Source organism: Lithobates pipiens, unplaced genomic scaffold (assembly GCF_037356315.1).
Source record: "Lithobates pipiens isolate NorthernLeopardFrog02 unplaced genomic scaffold, aLitPip1_a1.2 Scaffold_16, whole genome shotgun sequence".
Classification (NCBI taxonomy): domain Eukaryota; kingdom Metazoa; phylum Chordata; class Amphibia; order Anura; family Ranidae; genus Lithobates; species Lithobates pipiens.
The window spans coordinates 480662858-480686545 of NW_027507748.1; the positions used below are offsets into that span (position 1 = coordinate 480662858).

The 23688-nt window shown below is 40.4% G+C and overlaps 1 protein-coding gene across 3 annotated transcripts in view; it reads left to right on the forward strand.

Moving 5' to 3' along the window:
* Nucleotides 1-23688, forward strand: part of UGGT2 (UDP-glucose glycoprotein glucosyltransferase 2) — a 672069-nt gene that overhangs the window by 460668 nt on the left and 187713 nt on the right. For all 3 annotated transcript variants that reach the window (XM_077483028.1, XM_077483030.1, XM_077483029.1), the window contains exons 25-28: nucleotides 4587-4689; nucleotides 13112-13191; nucleotides 13534-13723; nucleotides 15182-15340. In XM_077483028.1, coding sequence (XP_077339154.1) covers nucleotides 4587-4689; nucleotides 13112-13191; nucleotides 13534-13723; nucleotides 15182-15340 — 532 coding nt within the window. The remainder of the gene's footprint in view (nucleotides 1-4586; nucleotides 4690-13111; nucleotides 13192-13533; nucleotides 13724-15181; nucleotides 15341-23688) is intronic.

A 23688-nucleotide genomic window follows, 5' to 3' on the forward strand; every position in this document is an offset into this window, starting at 1 on the left:
GTAGTAGGGCCTTGAGAAACGTTTGACCTCAGAAAGTGAAATCATTATTAGTATATTAGTTCTCCCAAGATTTGTGAATGATTTAGGTTTTAGATTTACATGTCTGTGTTTAGGAGTTTTACAGTAAACATGGTTTCCAGTTAAATCTGGAGTAAAGTCTGCTCAATAAAAATATGTCTTCTGGGTATGATCCCCATATATTCACAATCGAATGCTTGTCTAGGGTGTTATAATGGAATAGTTTACCTTAGTCCCACAACAGCTGGAACTTCTCTTCGCTTCATGGCACCCTCAGTGACATCACATACATTTCATTTTACGTCATGGCATCAGAGAGAGGGGCAGCCACACCACTGGAGAAGATAATCGGTTACCAGAACAGACTGGGCAAAGCCCATGGGAGGGACAATAAAATAGAATAGCCAATACAATTCTCTATTACACCCCCTCAGGCTAAATGAAAATTGTACATTGTCTGATTATGTGTGACATTTTTTTATAAACTGACCAGAGTTCATGTTTACGTGACGGGAATGGTTTAAATGATCTATTGGAATCAACAAGAACAGAAACTGTTTCAAAGTATCCTACAAATGCCTATATGATTTTGGTGCAATTACCCTATTTATTTTAGCCAATGTAGAAAGTGTTCCTGGTGTTCTAGGATAATGTATCTAAAAATAAAAAACAGTAAACACTGCTCTATCCAAAAAAAATGAGTTAAAAAAAAAAAGCTGCTAACACACCCAAAAGGATATTTCAAGGTGAAAACATATACATTCAATACAAAAGTGTAGCGCTAAAGAACTAAACTAAGTGACATAACCTCATGTGCCACCTCTCAAAATTCCACAGTGTTCCTTCTAGTAAGAACATAAAACTAGATGAACACCAGGATTATGTTATATAAAACAATCATTTGAAATCGTGAAAAATAGAAGTAATTCACACACATAATTATACTATTATGTGAACCGAAAATTAAAATGTTCAATAGTCCAAACAAAAGACAAAAGATCAACAAAGTCTCTTTGTATAAAACGATCCAATCCCATGTGTGTAGTCAAATTCACATTCCACCTTCCTTGAATATGGAAAACATGCAGTCACCACGTGACAATCCCACCACCGTTTACGATGGCCTGCCGGACGTATTTGACCCAAACAAATGTATATTCGAAGGATCACACGGGCTTGTGTAGTTTAAATAAATTCACATTCACAAGGTTGAACTCCCCAGGAAAACTTCAGAAACGATCACTCCAATTTGTACAGTGAATCGAGCGCTTTTTCAATAAAAATTTGGCTGCAGTAGAGTCCCGACGCATTTCGTCCTCATAGACGTCGTCTGACGTCATATGTTAAATAGGCTTAGAGTTTGGTAATCCAATATTCAATCGGTGAAGACACCCGGTGCTCCCCACAGGATAGATGGGACAAATATATCTGCTTAGCAGATATTAAGACCTCCTAAGGTCTATATGCGCATCAATGAGCTTTCACCCCTCACTACAGGTATAACTGCATCAGCTGTCCAGCCTGCTTGGTTGGATTCCACAGGTGTTTGCCCCACAGCTATCACCAATCAAGGGAACTCCGGAATCTGCTCACACAATGTGCATATGGAAGAGGAAGATAAACTCATTGTGCAACAATCTTTAAAAGAACACGGTAGTTTATTAAAGGTTCTACTTGCAGCAAAAATTATAAAATAGGCTCAAATGGAAACATTCATTTGTCCAGCACCCTCCATGGGTGCTCAGACCTCACCACTCCTCCATGCCTAGCCTGACGTCGATTCGTCCAATAGAACTTCTTTTGTGAGGCAGTAAGGGTCAGTGGTGCTTACTTCACTTTTTTATATCCAGAGAACATTCTAATGCCGAACACTAGAGAGAAGTGCAACTATCAAACCGTATTGGAACCAGCGTGTGAACCGCACCACCATATTGCTGTAGTCCAAGACTCCTCCTATAAAACAGAGAGGAGATAAGGGCGCTCTGGTGGAGGTGGATCGCGGGTCAGAGGAATGATAGCGATGAGATGGCACTTCTAGCAGCACTTTGTTTACTGGAGAAGCAACTCTGAAGATATAAAAAGGAAAAGAAAGGCACCTCTAAGTGCAGTATGCAAAATTTAATAGTGCACAAAGGGTTGAAAGCACTTACAAGATCGTTGGGTGTTAAAAACATGATAAAATCAGGAGTCCTCATCTGTGGCATGTGTTCATCCTCGACACAGTGGTAGAGAGCAGTGTAGAGCTGTCCAGCAGCTGTAAAGCGTTCTCGTACATGCTGGAGAGAGGAGGCAATAGCGAAGCCTGTATTCACTGCGGGACACTCAACGCTGATGGCATCCATGGGGGGGAGGGGCAGTAACGCGTTTCAGAGCATGTGCGGGTCTGTGCCATGGTCTGACAAAGGACCCGAACATGCTCTGAAACATGTTACCTGCCCTTTTCTCCCCACTGACGCCATCAGCCTTGTGTGTCCCGCAGTGAACACTGGCTTCCCTGCTGTCTCCTCTCTCCAGCACGTACGAGAATGCTTTACAGCTGCTGGACAGCTCTACAATACTCTCTACCACCATGCTGAGGATGGACACATGCCACAGATGAGGACTCCTGATTTTATCATGTTTTTTTAACACTCAATAATCTTGTAAGTGCTTTTAGCCCTTTGTGCATTTTATTACATTTTGCATACTGCACTTAGAGGCGCCTTTCTTTTCCTTTTCAAGACTCCTATGGCGACCATGTTCCAAAGATCCACTGCGCTCCGTTTCAGCAACAATTGACCTAATGTATTGCTGTTTGCAACTGCACATATGATCAGTCCATGCACATATTATAAATAATCAAATATTATGTTCAGTTAACCATGGTGTAATTGGTCCTGTTATAACCATATCATACCCATCAACTAATGTTTATAATCCCACTATCAACATAGCGGTGATTATCAAGTTCAAAATAAATGTATGTACAGTTACACATCAATAATTACTATATTTAATATAATAAAATGATGGGTGATAGAGAATACATTTAATTTTATTTTAAATGCAATAAAATAAATGTAGTCCTAACTAATTAAAATATTTAACTATTGTTGATACACACACAAATCCCTATTCCTGCTCTCGTGCATGCGATTGTGGCCAGCGGCGATCGTGCCCGTGCCCCTACACGCATCAGGTTCCCCCCGTGCAGCGGGTGCATGCACCTGCTATCGTCCTTAAACGTACAGACGTATCCATATGGTGATTTGCAGGAACTAACCACTTTGCCACCGTATATTGGCGTGAGACATTTGGCAAGTGGTTAAGCTCTAATTTTCTTCCAAATTCCCAAACCCCTGTATACCACACATTTGGTAGGAAACCATGTGCTTTCCTTTTTGCTCTATATTTCAAGCCTCCTATTGCACATCTGAGATCTGATTCTGGCCATTTCTGTGCACAGGGTGTAAAGGGTGTTAATTTTGTCAGGGTTCTTGCATTTCTTCTTTAAAAAAAGTTTGATATCCAACTTGGGATACAGACAGGGCCAGCTGCTTATTGTTATCTAATTATATAGTATTATTATTATATAGTATAATAGGATATACAGTAGTAGTATAATAATATACAGTATTTATACTATTATTTTTATACTGTTGTTAGGGCATCTAGGGGAGGAGTGGTACCCTAGGGTCCAGCATCTGCTTGACAGTCATATGTCCTGCACAGGGCCACAAGGTACAAATATTTTGCTCTAAGCTGGTTTTTAATGTTAGCTTGCATTGGAAAACGAGACACAGTATCTCATGACCCTATTTGATGATCAGTTTTCCATGGGTATGTAATAATATGGTAGAGAGATATTGTATTCCCATTATGAATTAAAATAATTACCAGTTTTGAATAGAGTAAGGGAGAGTTATATCCCCTGTCTGACATCTGTGTCCCATTGCAGAGATTTCCCTTCACTTCCTGTCCCATAGCTAAACAGGAAGTGAGAGGAAATCCTTGCAAATTAAGGGAATTCCTTGGGCACCAGAACTAGTGCCCCCATTGTAAAATTTCCCCTCTATTACTTTTCTGGGGACAGCTCAATATTTGGGATTTTCTTTTACTTTCACTTTCTATGATTATGGTAAACAGGATACAGAGGGTGAATCTCCTTAATAGGGACACACACAGCAATAAAAAATGACAAGCATTGTAATCCCTCTCCACTCTATCCAAAACAAAAAAATGTTTTTGCCTTTAGTTATCCTTTAAGCGTTCAATATTTTTTTTCTATATCTAATAATGTTTAGGGAGAGGATTGGAAAGGAGTTCCCCACAAAATGTGCTAAAACACATTTTTTTTACATGAAAATATAAAATATGCAATAGCAATTTTTTTTTTCTATTTGTAGCCAGTCCTGCTGAATACCATTTAGTATGCAGTGCAAAATTTAAAATAATCTGCCAAGTTTAGATACAGTTTTTACATTTGCTTCTTTCTCTATTATCTTCTAAATGTGTACTGAAAAGTGATGAAAATGATTTCTAGCTGCAGCTATAATAATGACATTCTGTCTTTATTAATTTATTTGCAGTCTTATCAAAGTTGAACCCCAAGAGGAGGGTCCTTTTATTGATGTATTTGCTGTGCTTGACCCTCTATCAAGAGAAGCACAAAGAATGTCACACTTCTTGATTGTAAGTGAATACTGTACTTGGAATGTTCTTTTGTCTCTCCTGTGTTGAATTAGTTGTGTGGTACGTAAGAGGGCTTCACTCAAAGAGAGTGGAAGTGGGAGAATGAATTGATGTGTTTACTTTGTACTTGTTCTGCTTGATTTACTTGCTAAACATTCAGTTCTTTAGGGCCTATTGCCCACTGCCGTAAAGAACAGCATATACAGTGTATACATTGTAAAATACTTATGTTTTGGTGCCGGGAGACATATTTAAATTTTTTTTTATTTTTTTGTTTAATACGTTTTTATTGCAAAACATAGAAAAATTACAGAAAATCATACAGCGTTGTTCTCTCTGAGAAGAGTCAAAGTTCAGTAAAAAATTGGATTGCAAGCATAATTCATTCAGGAAACATGCTTGTAATCCAAAGCACTTGTATATCAAAGCATATTTCCCCATAAGAAATAATGGAAACTCAGGCGATTCGTTCCACAACCATTATTCATAAGCTCTTCAGTTTATAATCCATATAAAAAGATTAAGCAATGTGATAGGTTTTGTAACCATAAAATGTCCATCCATAAATGGTAGCCTCCACAAGGGGATTAGAAGCAAAATCCTGCAGGAGCTACAGAGGATAAGAGAAGACAGGCACCTCTAAGCCTTTGTACACGCGGTCGGAGATTCCGACGGAATGTGTCCTATCGGACCGTTTTGTCGGATATTCCGACTGTGTGTGGTCTCCATCGGACTGTTTCCATTGGAATATCCGACAGACCAACTTTTCCAACTTGCTGGTAAAATTTTCCGACAAAATGCTCCGATCGGACATACTCTGATCATGTGTAGCCTACTCCGACGGACAAAGTGCCACGCATGCTCAGATAAAATTCCTAGACCAAAGCTATTGGCTACTAGCCTGAACGTAGTCCCGTTGTAACGAAATAACGTCATCACGTTATGTACAATCGGATTTTCCGACAACTTTGTCCGACCGTGTGTATGCAACATCACTTCTGGACCTCTTCTGGAATTAATCCGTCGGAATTACTCCGACAGATTTGGTTGTCGGAATCTCCGACCGTGTGTACAAGGGCTGAGTGTAGCAATATGGTTACATTTAATGAAAGTACAACATTTAGCAACTCACATGGTCTTCTTAGAGATTTTTTTTTCCACTGGGAGTCCAGCACTGAAGAAAAGTTATTGATCTCTTGCCAACCTTGCAAAGTGGAGGGATTGATTTTAAGATCAGAGCAGAATGTCGGGAGGACTTCTGGAAACTGAAGGGTATTGGATTTGCCCATTATTTGTAGCGATCAAGCATGAGGGAAATCCTCATTGGTAGGGGATGTAATCTGTGCAGAGCTTGTCCAGAAGCCACCTCAGAGCCCAGTGGCGTTCCAAAGTCTCCTTGGATAGATTAGAAAAGTGAGCAAATGAGGAACCATCAAAACCAATGGATGGGGACCCTCATAGTTTCTGCATGATGGCGTTTTTTTCCTTGAAATGGTGCAGGCGGCAGTTGACAACATGGGGTAAGTCAGCAGATAGGTTGCAAGGTCTTAAGGCTTTGTGGACCTGATCAATCTGGATAGGGTAAGAATTAGGTTGCCAAAGAAAGCATTAAAAATGCCTCTAACGGTGTCAGGTAAGTCCTCATTTTTAGTAGCCTCAGGAAGGCCTTGGAAGCAAATGTTGTTCTTCCATTTCCTATTCTCAAGGTCTTCCAGTTTGTAGAGAGCAGCTCAGTGGGCCACCACAAGTTGTGTTATGCAGCCCTGGAATTAAAGTGTTACTAAACCCAGTACCCTGCATTCACTACATCTGATCTCCCACAGAACATAGAAATGTAATTATTCTATTAAATAAACTGCCAAATACCTTTTCTCATCAGCAGTATATAGCTGTTTTGTGACTTGTATAGGTGTCAGACAGAGCACTGGGTAAAGCTTGTAGGAGGAGTTTTCATACACCTCTGACTGTCCTATGAGGCTGCATGGCCCCTGACCCTCTGGACAGTGCTGATCACATGCACCCGTCTTAAAAAAAAAAAAAAAAAAGCAACTCTAGAAATGCACACCAAACTGAGCATGCACAGAGTGCCTCCTGGGGCTCTGTTCTATCAGGAGATGGATTGGGGACAGTGGAAGAAGGGGAGGATCAGAGAAGACAGGATTAAACAGCCTTTTTTTTTACACAATGCCGAGGATTAACCCCTTAGGTTCCACAGTGAGTATAACAAGCATGCTTTACTGCATATGCAGACTGATTTTACTGTTGTGGGTTTAGTAAGACTTTAATGACTTCCTCATTAGCATCCTGCCATTTTTTTCAGTCTTCAACCCTGATCAGCAAGTGAGAAAGATCAGAGCGGACAGCCAACATCTCCTTGATATATTTCTTCAGGCTTTGGAACATACCCACAAGTTCCCTCTCTGAGTAGGGATGTCATTTCGGCACCGTGGTCTTCCTGACAATCCAATCCGAAGGAAGAAGCTGGGTAGCTCTGGTGCATGGAATTGACATGTGGGGAGGTGGATCTACTCAGCCTTTAGGGATTGGGCCTGTGCCGGCGGCTCACAGGAGTTTGATCGTTCTACAGCAGGAACCGCTTAATGGAGCAAAAAGAAGGCAGCTTAGTGGTCAGGTGCTTTCCCGAGCGTGTAACCGCCATGGGCCAGGAGCTGGAAAAGCTGGTCGGCATATTAGGGCAGTGATGGGAAGTATCTTCGGCTTGAGCTCAGCCTAGATGTGACTGCTTAGCACCATACGGAAGTCACACCCCCGAGAGATTTATTTTACACTGTACACCCATATGTTCTTGACGGCCTTGTGCAACAGGCCTAGTCACGCAAAAGTGTGTTGTCCATTTAAATATGAGAGCTGCCTCCTTTGGTATAGTTTTATTTATGAACTGATGATGTCCAAGGTATGGTGAGCAAGTACGTAGATTAAATTAGTATCTATTACTATAATCTTATTTCTTCTTTCTCTATACTCCCTATTTGGTTTAAGATAAATAAAACTAAGAAGTATATGAAATTATGTATGAAGAAAACATATGGGTTAATTTACTAAATGAATAAACCCTGTTCTCCCCGTAAAGTGCATTTTCAAAAAAAAAAAAAAATGGTAACCCTGTGTTTACTTTGAATACCCAAATATGTGCGAGGCAAATAAAAAGAAAACAAAAAAACTTTTGGCTAGAACATATTCAAAGTAAAAAATTATAATCACCCACCTAGTGCAGTTATCAAGCTTCACCTTTAATGACCCTATCACATTATAATATTTCTTACTTCAAAACTATACCTATCAATACAAAAAACATAACATGCTCAAAAGTTTGCATATCCTTGGAGAATTAGTAATAATCAGTGTGTACCATTTTTAATAAGACCGTAAGTAGGCAAAACACTTTTCTTGTATTTCCTATGGGATTCATATTTAACTGTAGGTCATAACAAAATGATACAATCATAAAACAAAGCCTGACAATAAGTAAATAAATTAAATTACCCCTGTTCAAAAATCTGCATACCCTTAGTTCTTAATACTGTATATTGCCCCCTTTAGCATCAACGACGGCGTACAGTCTTTTGTAATAGTTGTCTGAGGCCCCATTCGTCTTGGCAAATTATTTTCAGGTTATGCAGAGTCTTTGGTTGTCTTGCATAACCCACACGTTTGAAATCTCCCTGGAGTGGCTCCATGATATTAAGGTCAGGAGACTGTAACGGGCACTCTAGAGCCTTCACCTGTTTCTGCTGTAACCACTGGAGTCAACTTGGCCTTGTGCTTAGGGTTATTGTTGAACTGGAAAATCCAAGAATGTCCCATGTGTAGCTTTGAACATAGAAGGCGAGTTTGGACTTTGTGTGAGGCAAGTGGCAGCCAAATAGGATAATACATATACAGATGACTAAACAATTTTGTTTATTTGTCATAAGGAGGGTATAAAATCGCACTAAGTATGGAATATATAGAAAAGCCATGGAATAAATACACACAGATCAATAAAGTACAGTTCATGAAGATAAGAATATAATTACATATTCCAAACAGTTCATATACATATACACACATTTTAAAAATGAAATAGCAGCACATTCCATTAACCCATGTATGAGGATGTAATACTCTGTATGAGTATACAGTAATGCAGTAATCATTTTGATTGAATAAAAACATGGTGCATCCTATCCATGCATTTCATGTTACTAAAACGCTTCATCAGGAATGCATCCACTATTCTGAAAGAAATATAAAAACCAGTAAACTCTAATTGAAACTCCAACATCAAAAGAAGGAGAAAAAAGTAAGATGTTAAGGCTAAGGGGCTTACATGAAACTGGAGTTCAGAGGTATGTACTACTGTAATTTAGAAGGAGCCGTTATGGCCAACTCCCCTTCTATGTTCAATTGAATCAGGGAAGGAGGCATATAGTACACAGTATGTGCCTCGTGCAAAGTCCCAACCCCCCTCCCCTTTATCTCTATAAGCCTTGTGTAGTTTTAGCACAGAAGAATGCAAAATGTCTTGCAGTATTTTCTGGTAACATGCTGTATTCATCTTGCCATCAATTTTCACAAGATTCCCTGTGCCTTTAGAGCTTGTACACACCCAAAACATCAGTGAGCCACCATCATGCTTCACAGTAGTGGTGATATTCTTGTCGCTATAGGCTTTGTTGACCCCCCTCTAAACATAGCACTTATGGTTGTGACCATAAAGCTCTATTTTGGTCTTGTCACTCCAGATTACAGTGTGCCAGAAGCTGTGAAGTGAGTTAAGGTTTTATTAGGCATATTGTAACAAGGCCTTTTTGTGGCATTGACACAGTAAGGCTTCTTTCTGGCAACTCGACCATGCAGCTCATTTTTATTTAAGTATTGTCTTATCGTGCTCCTTGAAACAACCACATTGTTGTTTTTTTCAGAGTAGCCCGTATTTCTGTTGAGCTTACCTGTGGGTTTTTCCTTGTATCCCAAACACTTTTTCTGGCAGTTGTGGCTGCAGTCTTTCTTGCTCTACCTGACCTTGGCTTGGTATCAAGAGATCCCCAATTTTACCCTTCTTAATAAGGGATTGTACAGTACCGACATATTTAAGGCTTTGGATAACTTTTTATATTCTTTTCTATCTTTATAAAGTTCCATTATCTTGTAACACAGGTCTTTTGACATTTCTGCTCCCCATGGCTCATTATCTAGCTTGCTCAATGCATCCATGTGAGAACTAACAAATACATTGGCTACTTATACACAGATACTAATTGCAATTTTAACCACTTCTGGACCAGGCCCATTTCTGACACTTGTTGTTTTCAACTTAACATCAGTATTTTTTGCTAGAATTTTTTTTTTTAGCAAAGACTAACATGGCAGTAATTCCAATAATTTATGTCACACAGTATTTGTGCAGCAGTCTTTCAAACACAATTTTTTGAATAAAAAAACAAGAAAATAGTAAAGTTAGCCCAATTTTTTTGCAGATTGAGAAAGATGATGTTACGCTGAGTAAATACAGTGCCTTGCAGCAGTATTCACCCCCTTGGCATTTTTCATGTTTTGTTGCCTCACAACCTGGAATTTACATGGATTGTTTGAGGATTTGCATCATTTAATTTACAGAACATGCCCACAACTTTGAAGATTTTTTTTTGTGAAGCAAACAACAAATAGGACAAAATAACAGAAAAAGTCAATGTGCATAACTATTCACCCCCCTAAAGTCAATACTTTGTAGAGCCACCTTTTGCAGCGATCACAGCTCCAAGTCACTTTGGATAAGTCTCTATGAGCTTGCCACATCTTACCACTGGGATTTACCTCCTTGCAAAACTGCTCCAGCTCCTTCAGGTTGGATGGTTTGCACTTGTGAACAGCAATCTTTGTGTTCAGACTTAGATTTTCTATTGGATTGAGGTCTGGGCTTTGATTAGGCCATTGCAACACATTTACATGTTTCACCTTAAACCACTCAAGTGTTGCTTTAGCAGTGTGTTTGGGGTCATTGTCCTACTGGAAGGTGAACCTCCATCCTAGCCTCAAATCACACACAGAGTGGTACAGGTTTTGCTCAAGAATATCCCTGTATTTAGCACCATCCATCCTTCCCTCAACTCTGACCAGTTTCCCAGTCCAGACTGTTGAAAAACATCCCCACGGCATGATGCTGCCAACACTATGTTTCACTGTGGGGATGGTGTTTTTTGAGTTATGTGATGTGTTGGGTTTGTACCAGACATAGCGTTTTCTTTGATGGCCAAAGTTCAATTTTAGTCTCATCAGACCAGAGCACCTTCCTCCATACATTTTTGGAGTTTCCCACATGCCTTTTCGCAAACTCAAAAAGTGTAGTTTTGTTTTTTAATGAAAGTAATGGCTTTCTTCTGGCCACTCTTCCATAAAGCCTAACTCTATGGAGTGTACGGGTTAGTGTCATCCTATGTACAGATACCCCAGTCTCTGCTGTGAAACTCTGCAGATCCTCCAGGGTTACCTTAGATCTCTGTGCTACCTCTCTGATTAATGCCCTCCTTGCCCAGTGTACTTCTCAATAACATTGTTCATTACTTGTTTGGAGAGTTCCTTGGTCAGTGTTTGGTTAGTGGTGCCTCTTGCTTAGATCTTGCAGCCTCTGGCACCTTTCAAAAAGGTGTGTGTATATGTAATGACAGATCTTCTGACACTTAGATTGCACACTGGTTAACATAATTTCATTAATTATGTGACTTCTGAAGGTAATTGGTTGCACCAGAGCTTTTTATGGGCTTCATAACAAAGGGGGTGAATACTGAAAAATAGTTTTTTGTATCTATTTTTCTAGTTTTACTTCACCACTATATAGTTTTACTTCACCACTATAGTGTTCTAATCTATCACATATATAATTACATTGAATTGAATATATTTCAGATTAAAAAAACATTGAACTAAAGGTTGTAATGTAACAAAATAGGTAAAAAGCAAAGGGGAGTAAATTTGTTTTGCAATGCACTGTAGATACCTAACATGTTACACTTTAAAATTTCACACACTTATGGAATGGGGACAAACTATGGTACTTAAAAATCTCCATAGACGACGTTTACAATTTTATATAATTTTTTAGAGTTACGGAGGGGGTCTTTTGCTATAATTACTGTACTTGCGCTAATGATCGTGGTGATACCTCATGTGTGGTTTGAACACCGTTTACATTTGTGGGTGTGACTTACATTTGTGTTTGCTTTGGTGCGTGAGGTCGCGTGGGTGGGGGGGTGGATGGGGAGTCGTTTTTACTTTTTTTTTTTTTTTATCAATTTTATTTTAAAATTTAACACTGTCCCTTAAAAAAAAAAGTAATAAAAGTGACAGTAATAGGCAATGACCAGTACTCTGGCGGGATTGGGATATAAAAGACCTGAAATCCCTCCTTTGCACTTCAGAGTATTCAAAATGCCAAACTCAGCGTTTTGAAATACTGTCATTTTTTTTTTTAATCTGCGCCATTCTCAGTAGTAAACTGGAAGTGACGTTGCCTACATGTTTTTACATAAGAGACCCGATCAAAGCCGTTTCCGGCTTCGTTCGGTACTCCAAACAGCCAACGGATGTGCCAGTGGGACGGGAGACCAGAGCAGAGTGACGGAAGGCAGCGGGTGGGGTGGATGTCCCTCCCATGCCTTATGATAATGGCCGAGCAGCTCATTAGCTGCATTGGTTGTTATCATGAGATAGCCGACCGATAGCTCTAAAAAATGGTACCGGGTTGTATAACCACTTCAAGCAAATGATTTACAGGTACGTGGTATGTGATTCTGCGTGAAGTGGTTAATTAACCTTTTAATTGCTATTTTAACCTGTGTGTGTGTGTATGTATGTGTGTGTGTGTGTGTCTATACCAAGGCCAAACATTGCAGTTATGTAAACATTTGATCAGGGCTCTTTGGGTGATTGCTGTTATCATGATTTAAAAAGGAGACAAACAACTATGTGATAATAAATTGCTTCATATGATCACTATCCTTAAATAAAAGGGCATGATCAGTCATAATTTCAGTATTAATGCCAAAATGTCACGATTTCTGCCGGGGTATGCAAACTTTTGAGCTGTACTTATCTTTCCTGCTGCCCCTACTACTTAAGGCTGCTCAGCTTCAGAGAACAGGTTCCCCAAAGTCTGCTAGTAAGCCAGCACTTCCAGGCATGTCAATATCTGTGCCCTCTGCAGCTCTCACTGGTTTTCCCCTGACCTAACATCACTATAGTCACAATAGTGACATGAGGTCAAAGGCTGAATCTGCATCTTGTGTAATATCCTCTGGTGGAGTACACAAACTCCAAACAGATAATGCCACTGCAAAGAACTAAACCCAGAACACCAGTGCTGGAATACTAAAGTAGTGAACATTTTATGTGACCGTGTTTGTTCCTTATTTGTGCTTTTTAGGTGCTTTCTCGAATATTGAATATGAAGCTGACCATGTTCTTGAATTGCAAAGCAAAACTTTCAGAAATGCCCTTGAAAAGGTAGGAAAAACTTGTATTTTGTAGAAAAGAAACATGTATATGGGCCCTTTTATTTGTTCCATTATGCTATGCTTGTAATGACATAACAGTTCTCCGAATCCCAGAGATTTTTCATAGATCTAGGGGATGACAAAACAATCAGGGGCATTACCTAGTCAGATTTATTGGTACTTGTGAAAATCCTGCCCTGGTCTGTAAATGTATTGTGTGCATATAGTAATTACAATACATGGTGAACATGAACAGTTGGAGAAAGAAGTTAGGTTTCTTTCTAACTGATGGGTTTTGTGGCTGCTCATTTTCTTCTTTGTAACTTTATTTTTTATTTTTTTCCTCTTTCAGTTTCTATCGACTTGTGCTTGAGCCAGAATTAACATTTTTAAGCAACAACAGCCTCTCTTCAGGTCCTTCAGCAAAATTCTTAGATATGCCTGAGTCACCTCTGTTAACTCTGAACATGATTACCCCAGAGAGCTGGCTTGTGGAAGTTGTACACAGTTCTTGTGATCTGGATAATATCCATCTACAAGATGTAAGTGTCCACATTTCGTTGTTCCAGTAATGGTGATTAGTGAAATTACAATTTTCCTCTTGTATCAGTCACTTTGTTACTCATTGCATAGCTGTAAAACCACTTGTTACTTAGTATTTTTTCATAAAACATGTAGCCTCATTCCAGCCAAACCGCTAAATTGTTAAAATTCATGTATGTAAACTATTTTGTGCCTACATATGTGTACCCCTCCTACCCCTGGCACATTGCTTGGCCAACAGAGGGATGCTACCGTTGTCTGCTATAGCTTTGCAGCTTTCTTCGGTTGTAGCCTTCTTGAACTATAAAAAATATACTGTTCTCCTCCTGAAAGCTGCCTAAACACCACCATGTCAGCCAGCTCCCAGTGCCTGAAAATTCAGTAGATAGTGATTTTTTCATAGAATAAAACCTTTTAGACTGCTTTCTGTTGTGCAAAGGATTGTGAAGGTTAACATTGCAGGGAGTTATGCTCATATTTCATCATTACTTTAAAATAAACCAACAATTTGTTAATTCTTTAAATGCTTTTAAAAGCATGTCTCTTCTGCATTCAGATTTCTGCCTATCCACCCATTTTTAATTTTTCACTAAAATTCCACTTTAAGTTACTTACACGTACTAGGTGTTCCATTTAAAAAAGATACCCCAGATACATTTACAGTTTAAATAAATACAGTACATGTAAACTGTTTAAATTGCTAAAAAAGCTTAAATGTATATATTCACAGCCTTGTGATTAACATTTTTCCATCATACAGCATAGCCAAGAAAGTAATCCCGCTATTTTCTTGTTTCAACTCTACAGCCCATTTTATCACTTGCTTGTTCATTGTCCTATGAGCAGACTGAAGGTGGAGAGGTGAAACCAGGAAATTGGGTTGTCACTTGCCTGGCTGTGCAGTGGGGACTATTTGTGAGAATTGCAAGACTTACTGATAAATCCTTTCCTTTGGGTTAAACAGAATTCTACCAAATATAAGAACCTTAGTTGGCACAGGAGACAGATTGATAGAGTTAAGGTACAGCAAGAACTGCGTCGAGAAGGTCTACCAAAGAGCACTAATGGCCAAACACGGGTCTCATTTCTGAAGGATAAAAAACTCAGATAAAATAAGGATACACACTGATTGCGGTGTATCGCTTATTACTAAATACAGTCAACATTATTTTCTAAAATAAATTGTAGCATGTTTTTGGCAGGGCTATTGGATTGAACTGGGCCCAAAACCTATTCTTCATCTGAATATGCACCAAATGTACAATAAGTTTTTTGTATCCCACCAAATTCCTTTTTTTATTGTGTAATGATAAACAAAAGTGAGAACCCCTACTAAATTATAACAGGTGGGCTACCTGCAGACTCAGGCATTGAGTCCTTGCCTAAGTATCTTCCAATCCTTAAAATAATTGTCTAGAAAACTGGCTAGTTACATGACAGATTTTGTATATTTCCAGGTGGATGGAATTATGACCGCACACTACGAGCTAGAATATTTGTTACTGGAAGGACATTGCTTTGATGTGACTACCGGACAACCCCCAAGAGGACTCCAGTTTACACTAGGCATAAAAAATGATCCAGTGATGAAGGACACTATTGTGATGGCAAATTTGGTGAGTATATTATGTGTACAGTAAACCCTGTATATTTCAATGGGCCAAATTTTAAACAAAATAAAATGTTATTTTTACCAGCTGTTTGCTGCAACCTTCTGGTGAGTGTACACTAGTAAAAGCTTTACTGAGTTCCCCCCCCCTAGTGTCCCCATATAACCCTGCTCCCACTCCATGAGACTCAGTTTTATTGCAAGTGTTCTTAGATGATTGATGCCTTCTACTTTTGGAGAAGTGTTTTCTTCTATCTTTTCACCAAATGTAACTTCCTCTTTCAACTGACATGTCTATCAAGCTGACTGCTTACCATCTTCATGGTGCATTAGCAGTTTCAGCATCAGGGACTCTTGAGCACACCTTTGGCACCATGCTCAGACACTGCAGTCCTCAGGCTGGCCTGTAATGTTTGCTTTGGGTACTCAGATCCTGTGTTCAATGCTGACCTTGGCTTGTGGTGCAAGGAGTATAGTTAGCTGCAAGAAGCTATACAAATCCAGGGCCATGGCCCTCCTTATGGTACCCAGACTCTGAAGGCCCACCGTGATGGTTAAAGCATGGACCCTGAATGGGAACAGTGCTGTGGATTAAGGTAAGAGGGTTTCCCTGTACCCCTTAAAATACCAGTTTCTGGATTATATGTCTTGATGGCTTTGTAGTAGAGACTACATCCCTATTAAATAAGACATGGCACAGTGCAATACAGATAAGTCGATTATAGGACACAGGTGTAAAGGGCCTAAAGGGCAACGTTATAATAATCATCTAGTCAAGGTTGGAGGTTCCACCTCCTAATGAAGAATTAATTTCTGGTTACTGACTTAGTGCTTATAAGACTCTTATATGTACAGTTCTGCATGCCATTTTGGCCAACAACACAAGCTTAATGAAGAAAACATCCATTGGAACTCTGTTAGTGTCTGGCTTACTGCGACTTCTTCATACCAGAGGGCTGAATCCCCTTAATCCATATCCATTTAATGAGAGCCCAGTGGAGGATTACATGTGCTTTGGAGCAAGGAACAGACAGATATGAGTCCACCACAGGCCCAGAGGAAACTTTACATTTACGTCAAGCTACTAGTGGTTCTCTTGCCCTGGAGCAGAGTCTAACACTGACACCACTCCAACCCGATAACGCAAGCTCCCTTACAAAAAGGAAGCTGCATCCAACCTGTTTAACTAAGGCTGAATTCACAGTGTGTCTGACTGATTCCAGAAGCTACCACCACTTCTGGAATCAGAGGAAGCTTTCAACCCATATTACATTTCTGCCTTACCTCCCCTAATTTTATTTCTGTCCAAACAGAATTGACTGACGCACCCGCCTTGACACAGACCAAAGGGGATGTGGATTTTCCTCTAGAGGCGCCTCGAGATTTCTCTCCTCCACTATTTAAAGGAGTTATTTCCTTTCCTTCACACCATATGCTAGTTACTGTGGCAGTGCATGTATTTGGATAGATAATGTCTAGCACTGCACAGCTCCCACATACTCAAAAGTTGCACTAGGAAGAGAACCTTCTTTATAAAGTCCTTCCACGCTAGATCAGGCAAGTAAAGCCTTCTACAATGATTGGCCAAACTCAGAGAGGTTCTTTCCCCTTCTGATAATTGTGAAGCCTTATATCCTATGGATGCAGAATTTACCTAAAATGGCCTGTCCCCAAGGTGGACCCAGCCCAGTGCCCATTCCAGCACTTAACGCTGACACTACTATCTTTATTTAGGGTACCCCTTCTTTTGAAGATTCAGTGGATAGACTCTTTTAAAAGCCTCCTTTGCACTACCAAAACCAGCCATATATATAGCTGGCAGCTATCACCTTAGCGATTGCCAAAACTATGTCTAACTTGGCTGGAGAAATTCATAGCGAATTTATCCTGAGACTGACCACTCAAATCTTTACTCAAAGTTGCAGCATTTGCCTTTGACCCTGATATTTTGTGTGGAGGCCATGGAGAACCTGGCTTAAAGTCTGGACAAATGATCCAGTGTGGGGAAATATGCCTTTTGTGCATTCCCTCTAAGGGCGGGGCGGGCTTCACTTTGGCAAGTCTCTTGATGAATACATGGAGGCAGCTATTCATGGGAGAGGTTTCATACTCCACTACCCAGAATTACACCTCACTCTGCATTACATAATGCCTTCAGTGCGATTCTCATCATGTACTGTGTTTTTTTTTTTTTTTTTTCCGGTCATGATGGCAGACCTTTCCTCTATAAGCTTGCTGGAGCTGCTACAAAATCCTTCCTCACGCCAGTAGGTCACCCCCCCCCCCCCTATGGAAACGATGGGGTGAGTTTGTGACATACACCTCATCCTAAAAAAGAAAAATGTCAAAATTATCTTCTCTTCTTTACATTCCAGATGTACATTTGTTCTTAATTGCGGTCTTCTCCTTACCTTTCTAGTTCTTCTCCATTCCTACTCACTTGGAAAAGAATGAGATTCTTTAATCCCACTCTCATTTAATATTACAGTTGGATGTTCATCATCTTTTCATATTCATGAAAGGATTTCAGGGCTTACAAACGCCTACATAAGAACTTCTGTCCTTTTAAAGGTTTACATACTGCATGGGTTAAAAAACATTTGAATAATTAATTTGGTAGTCAGGATTCCACGAGGTATCCCTTAACAGTCATTTGTCTAATACATAGTAAGACTTGTAAAGACTACTTTACATCAAAAACTATGATGCCACAGAAGTTCTTCCCCACAACAGAGAACATTTTGCAGGTTAATATCCTTCCTGTCCTCTTTTTTTTTTTGTTTAATCCTGTGAATTGTTTCTTGCTGAACTGGATGACTACTTCCATTCACTATGTCCATGATGTGCTAGATTATCATCATTGTTCTCAACTTCTGGAATAATCAGCAGTATCCCTCAGAGTTTGTGGTTATAGGCCTCCAGATATCTAAATTCTGTCATCGAAAACTTGACAGCTAGTGTTTTCCATACTCCCCAAAGGCTGTGCCTCCACGCGATGAAGTTTTTTCCTGGCAAATTATTGCACTGATGTCTCTTCAGATACACTTTTCAGCACAACAGCCTTGTGTGTCTGATTCATCAAACAAAAAAGATCCCTTGATGATCAAGTGTCTCCTATATGACTTTATTCCTCTGTTACCCGTGTACTATATTTAAGATTTAAAGCGGGACTGTACTGCGGAAAAAAATATTAAAAGCCAGCAGCTACAAATACTACAGCTGCTGACTTTTAATAAATGGACACTCACCTGTCGCGGGGTCCAGCGATGCCGGCAGCTGAGGCCGATCGATCGCTCAGCTCTCGGCTGCTGCCGCTACCATTCTAGGTGAGGGAATCAGGAAGTGCAGCGAATCGGCTTCACTTCCCGGTTCCCTACTGCGCATGCGCAAGTCACGCAGCTCAATAGGAATTGTCCGCGCTGTCTCTGGGACCCGTGTGTGTCCCAGCAGACAGCGCGGCAGGACAGGAAATGGCATAGACTCCCACGGGAGTCTATGCCCGGAAGTGGGTGTAAATACCTGTCTTTGACAGGTATCTGCAACCCCCTCCCCCCTGAAAGGTGCCAATTGTGACACCGAAGGGGGGGAGGGTTCCGATCAGCGGAAGTTCCACTTTAGGGTGGAACCCCGTTTTAATACCTTTCTCATAATTACTTTTCACCAAGGTTCCATTCTGATGGCTGCTCTCCCATAAAGAGTGTGTTTCCCTCCCATCTAGTCTGTTTATATCCTTACAGGCTGATACCTCATTGGTTGGCATAGTGTGGCTCTGACTAGTTAGCTTCCCTATTGCTGGTTAAGGACTGGCTGCATCTCCAATCACTATATTTTGCATAAGTCAGTACCCTTTAATACAAATCCCTGTGACTATTCTGAGCAGGAGATTAACTTGAATGTTCCCGGGAAGTTAAGTATTGATTGCAGGTTGGCCTCCCTTCATTGCATATCCCAGCATGGGATCCTTTGAAGTGAGTGTGTAAAACAATGAGGTTTGGACCACATTGTTTGTATAGGCAAGCCTAGGCCCTGACTTGTCTGGTCTATCCAGAGATATATGTGAAAATAATATTTTCCGGCCTCCATAGAGACAAGCTAAATTATATATATTCCTAATTACAATATTTTACAGCTATTCGTGGAGATTTCACATACACTCATAAGGCAACACCTCTTATGCAGATTCTGCTGTAGACAGTGCAGGGGTAATTTTTATATCTCTCAGGCGAACCATTCCTAATCCCCTCTACACGTGGAAGTTATTTATATAATTTGGAACATGAGTACTTTATTCTGCCATAAGATGACCTCCATGGCTTAACCCTCAAGCCTTGTCCTGAGCTCCAACATACCTTTTTTCCCCATCCCTTTCAAGGCTGCAGATTTCTGGGACGAAGTGTTTAATTTGTCCTCCCCTGCCTAGGTCTCAACCCCCTATACAGGGGGTACATTATTGCCAAATTGTATCTTAGGTGGTTCCCCTTCCTCTCCACCTACAAATCACAGCAGCTTTGGCACTTGTCTGTTGTACTCAGTCATCATCATAGACCTATGGATGCGTGGTAGCCTGAATAGGATTCTCCTTGTCAAGCCATAGGACTTCTACAGGACCTTGTGGCCACCTGGAGCTATCCTTGTAAATAGATGGATTTCCTTCTGTGGGGACACTCATTCAATCCACATTTCCTTATCTTTTCTTACTTCCATGATGTTTCCTATTTTCCCATTTTCCTGCCATGCCCTACTGGCTGTTGCAACATTCCCTTGGTAATCCTGTTAGGGGCTGAAGGTGTCACATATGGCATTTATGACTTCTCCATGTCTCTATAGGAATTTGCCCCCTCTTTCTCTCATCTTATACTGGGATACACCCCCTTGGGGCTCTTCCTCCTGCTTTTAACCACCCAGGTCTATTCACCCCCCTTTTTTCTGTTACTGGGCTTCTATTCTCTTGTAATGAATCCCTCCTTCCTTCTCTCCGTAGCTCATGCCATTAAAATCAGGTCATGGGGCCTACAGTGAGGGAGAAAAGTATTTAATGCTCTGCTAATGTTCTTTACCTGTATTAGAGACACCTATCCACAGAAGCAATCAATCAGATTCCAATCTCTCCACCATGGCCAAGACCAAAGAGCTGTCCAAAGATGTCAGGGATAAGATTGTAGACTTACAAAAGTCTAGCATGGGCTTACAAGACCATCGCCAAGCAGCTTGGCGAGAGGGTGACAACAGTTGGTGCGATTATTTGCAAATGGAAGAAACACAAAATAACTGTCAATCTCCCTCGGCCTGGTGCTCCATGCAAGATCTCACCTTGTGGAGTTTCAATGCTTATGAGAACAGTGAGGAATGGGCCCATAACTACACGGTAGACTCTTGTCAATGATTTCAAGGCAGCTGGGACCATAGTCACCAAGAAACAATTTACCATGGGGCTGAAATCCTGCAGTACCCGTAAGGTCCCCCTGCTCTAGAAAGCACATGTACAGGCCCGTCTAAAGTTTGTTAATGAACATCTGAATGATTCAGAGGAGAATTGGGTGACAGTGTTGTGGTCAGATGAGACCAATATCAAGCACTTTGGCATCAACTCAACTCTGGAATGTTTCCTATGACACCAAGAACACCATCCCCACCATCAAACACAGAGGCGGAAACATTATGGTTTGGGGGTGATTTTCTGCTAAGGGGACAGAACAACTTCACCACGTCAAAGGGACGATGGACGGGACCATGCACCGTCAAATCTTGGGTAAGAACCACCTTCCCTCAGCCAGGGCATTGAAAATAGGTTGTCGGGGTATTCCAGCTTGACAGTGACCCAAAACATGAAGCCAAGGCAACAAAGGAGTGTCTCAAGAAGAAGCACATTAGGGGTCTAGGAGTGGCCTAGCCAGTCTCCAGACCCTAATCCCATAGAAACTATTTTTGAGAAAGCTGAAGGTTCAAGTTACCAAAGGTCAGCCTCAAAACCTTAACCTTGTAAAGAATCTGCAAAGAGGATTGGGACAAAATCCCTCCTGAGATGTGTGCAAACCTGGTGGCCAACTACAAGAAATGTCTGACCTCTGTTATTGCCAACAAGAGTTTTGCCAGCAAGTCATGTTTTGCGGAGGGTTCAAATATTTATTTCATAATTATAGACTGATCATTTCTTTGTCCAGTGGGCAAATGTACAAAATCAGCAGGGGATAAAATACTGTTTTCCCTCATTGTATATAGCACTTAGTTCTGCACGCCTCCATAAGTGGAGCCACTGCCTAAATTCTGTTTCACATTTGTCCCAAACTGGTGGTTGCTAGGCGGCTGTTCAATTTCCCCTGTTTCTCCTGCGGCAAGGTGTTTCTACCGTTAACAGTCAGTTTTGGGGCACATTTGCCTTCTTCTCTTCTTCCTGTGGTCCTGTTGCAGCTGTTTAGCTGTTTTATTGCCCACCTCTCAATTATTGCTTGGGGACATCCCATGGTCTATGAATTGATTCCTGTGTCCTGTACTATATAAAACTGATAAGTGGAATTTTGACATCTGTAAATTCCACATCTTGGAGTACAGCACAGAAGCCAAGAAGGGTGGGCAGCAAGCCGTTAGAGCATGATAAAACTGTAATTAAAAATAGGTAATTAAATCTGGTGAATAGGATAGTAAAAACTACAGAAAAGAAGGTGTACATCACCATTAGGACATTATCAAAAAGCCTACAGCCTTACAAAATAGTTAGGGTTATATAGGGATGCCAGGGGGTGAACTCAGCAAAGCTTTTGCCAGTGTCCAGTCACCCAAAGGTAGTTGCATATAACCCATGCTCCATAAATATATTCCTCTGTCCTGTAATGTACTCCCAAGATACAGAATTTACAGGTATGTCAAAATTCCTTTTTTTCATGTTTGAGAGTTACAGGATTCAAGGACATTTAGGTTATACTACTGCTGCCCAAATAAGGATTTTGGAACTGGCAAACAAAAAACAGCGACTTGCCCAATATCATGCTTCCCACTCCCAGCATGCTTCAGTTTTTACTGGTGTCCTAAAAGGATGGATGCATTGTCTGTTCTAAAAATAATGTAACCATTTTTTTTTGCTCAAGATTATTTTTTGTCAATGAAGACTCTTTGCTACACACTGCTTGAGCTAGTCTATCTATGCAGCTATCCAAATTGCGCATCCTCAGCAATTGAAGGTTGTACCCAGATCTCCCTGGACTGGATGATTGTGGGCTGTGCCTGGAATGTGACCTCTGAATACTTCCTTCTGCATTGTGGTGTTTTCCAGACCTTTCTATACTATGTTAGTTAGCTGCAGAGCACTTTCTAAGTTTAAAGATGCAATCACCATTTTTTATGTCCATTTACATGGGAAGGGTTAAAACACTGAGGGACTGAGTACTGTGTCACTAGGTGGAGTGGGATGCATGCTCAGTTCCCACTATTCAGCATGCAGTAGCACCTTTCCAATGCTGCTCCTCATGCATTTCCACCTTGATTAGTCTTCGTTGCCACCTACAGTGGCCTGATCATCTCCAGCCATTTCTTGCTGTTAGTAGCTGGTTCAGGAGTGTTCAAGGTTTTTACTTGCTATTCTGAGCCAAGTTGTCCCTGCTAAGCAGTGCAACATTTGAGATCCTAAACACAAGAGGAGCAGTCCTGCTGTATCAGGTTCCTCCAGTTAATGATCCTCTAACCATTTTGGGGTAGTCTGCAGTCCTCCTTCTCAATGATCTAGACACCAAATGTTGAGAAGGAGGACTGCAGACTACCCCAAAATGGTTAGGGGATCATTAACGGGAGGGTGTACAGATTCTCCTCCACTAGAGGAGGAGATGTTTTCAAACTTCTCTGCATTTTTTATTTCAATACCAGGAAACCTTTTGGAATGAACCATGAATGGGACATCACACATTTTTATAATTTAGTTTTTGTTCCATCCAGGTCTATATATATATATATATATATATATATATATATATATATATATATATATATATATATATATATATATATATATATATATATATATGTGCAGTGTATGCGATCAATTTCAAACACGCATGTATGTGTGTATATATATATATATATATAATATTCTATATCATTTTCCATTATTTTGTCGCTGTTCCGATTTGCACATTCTGATGTTTATATTTTATACCGGAATCCATTGCTTTTTGTTACAGTACTCTTTCTGTCCTTATGTCCTTTGTAGATTTGACCTTTGATGGCTATATTTTTTATAATAATTCAGCTCTACCCTGTTTCCCCTAAAATAAGACCTAGCATGAGTGTCGGTGATGGCTGCAATATAAGCCCTACCCCCCAAATAAACCCCATCCTCTTTCCCCAAAAATAAGCCCTACCCTGAGA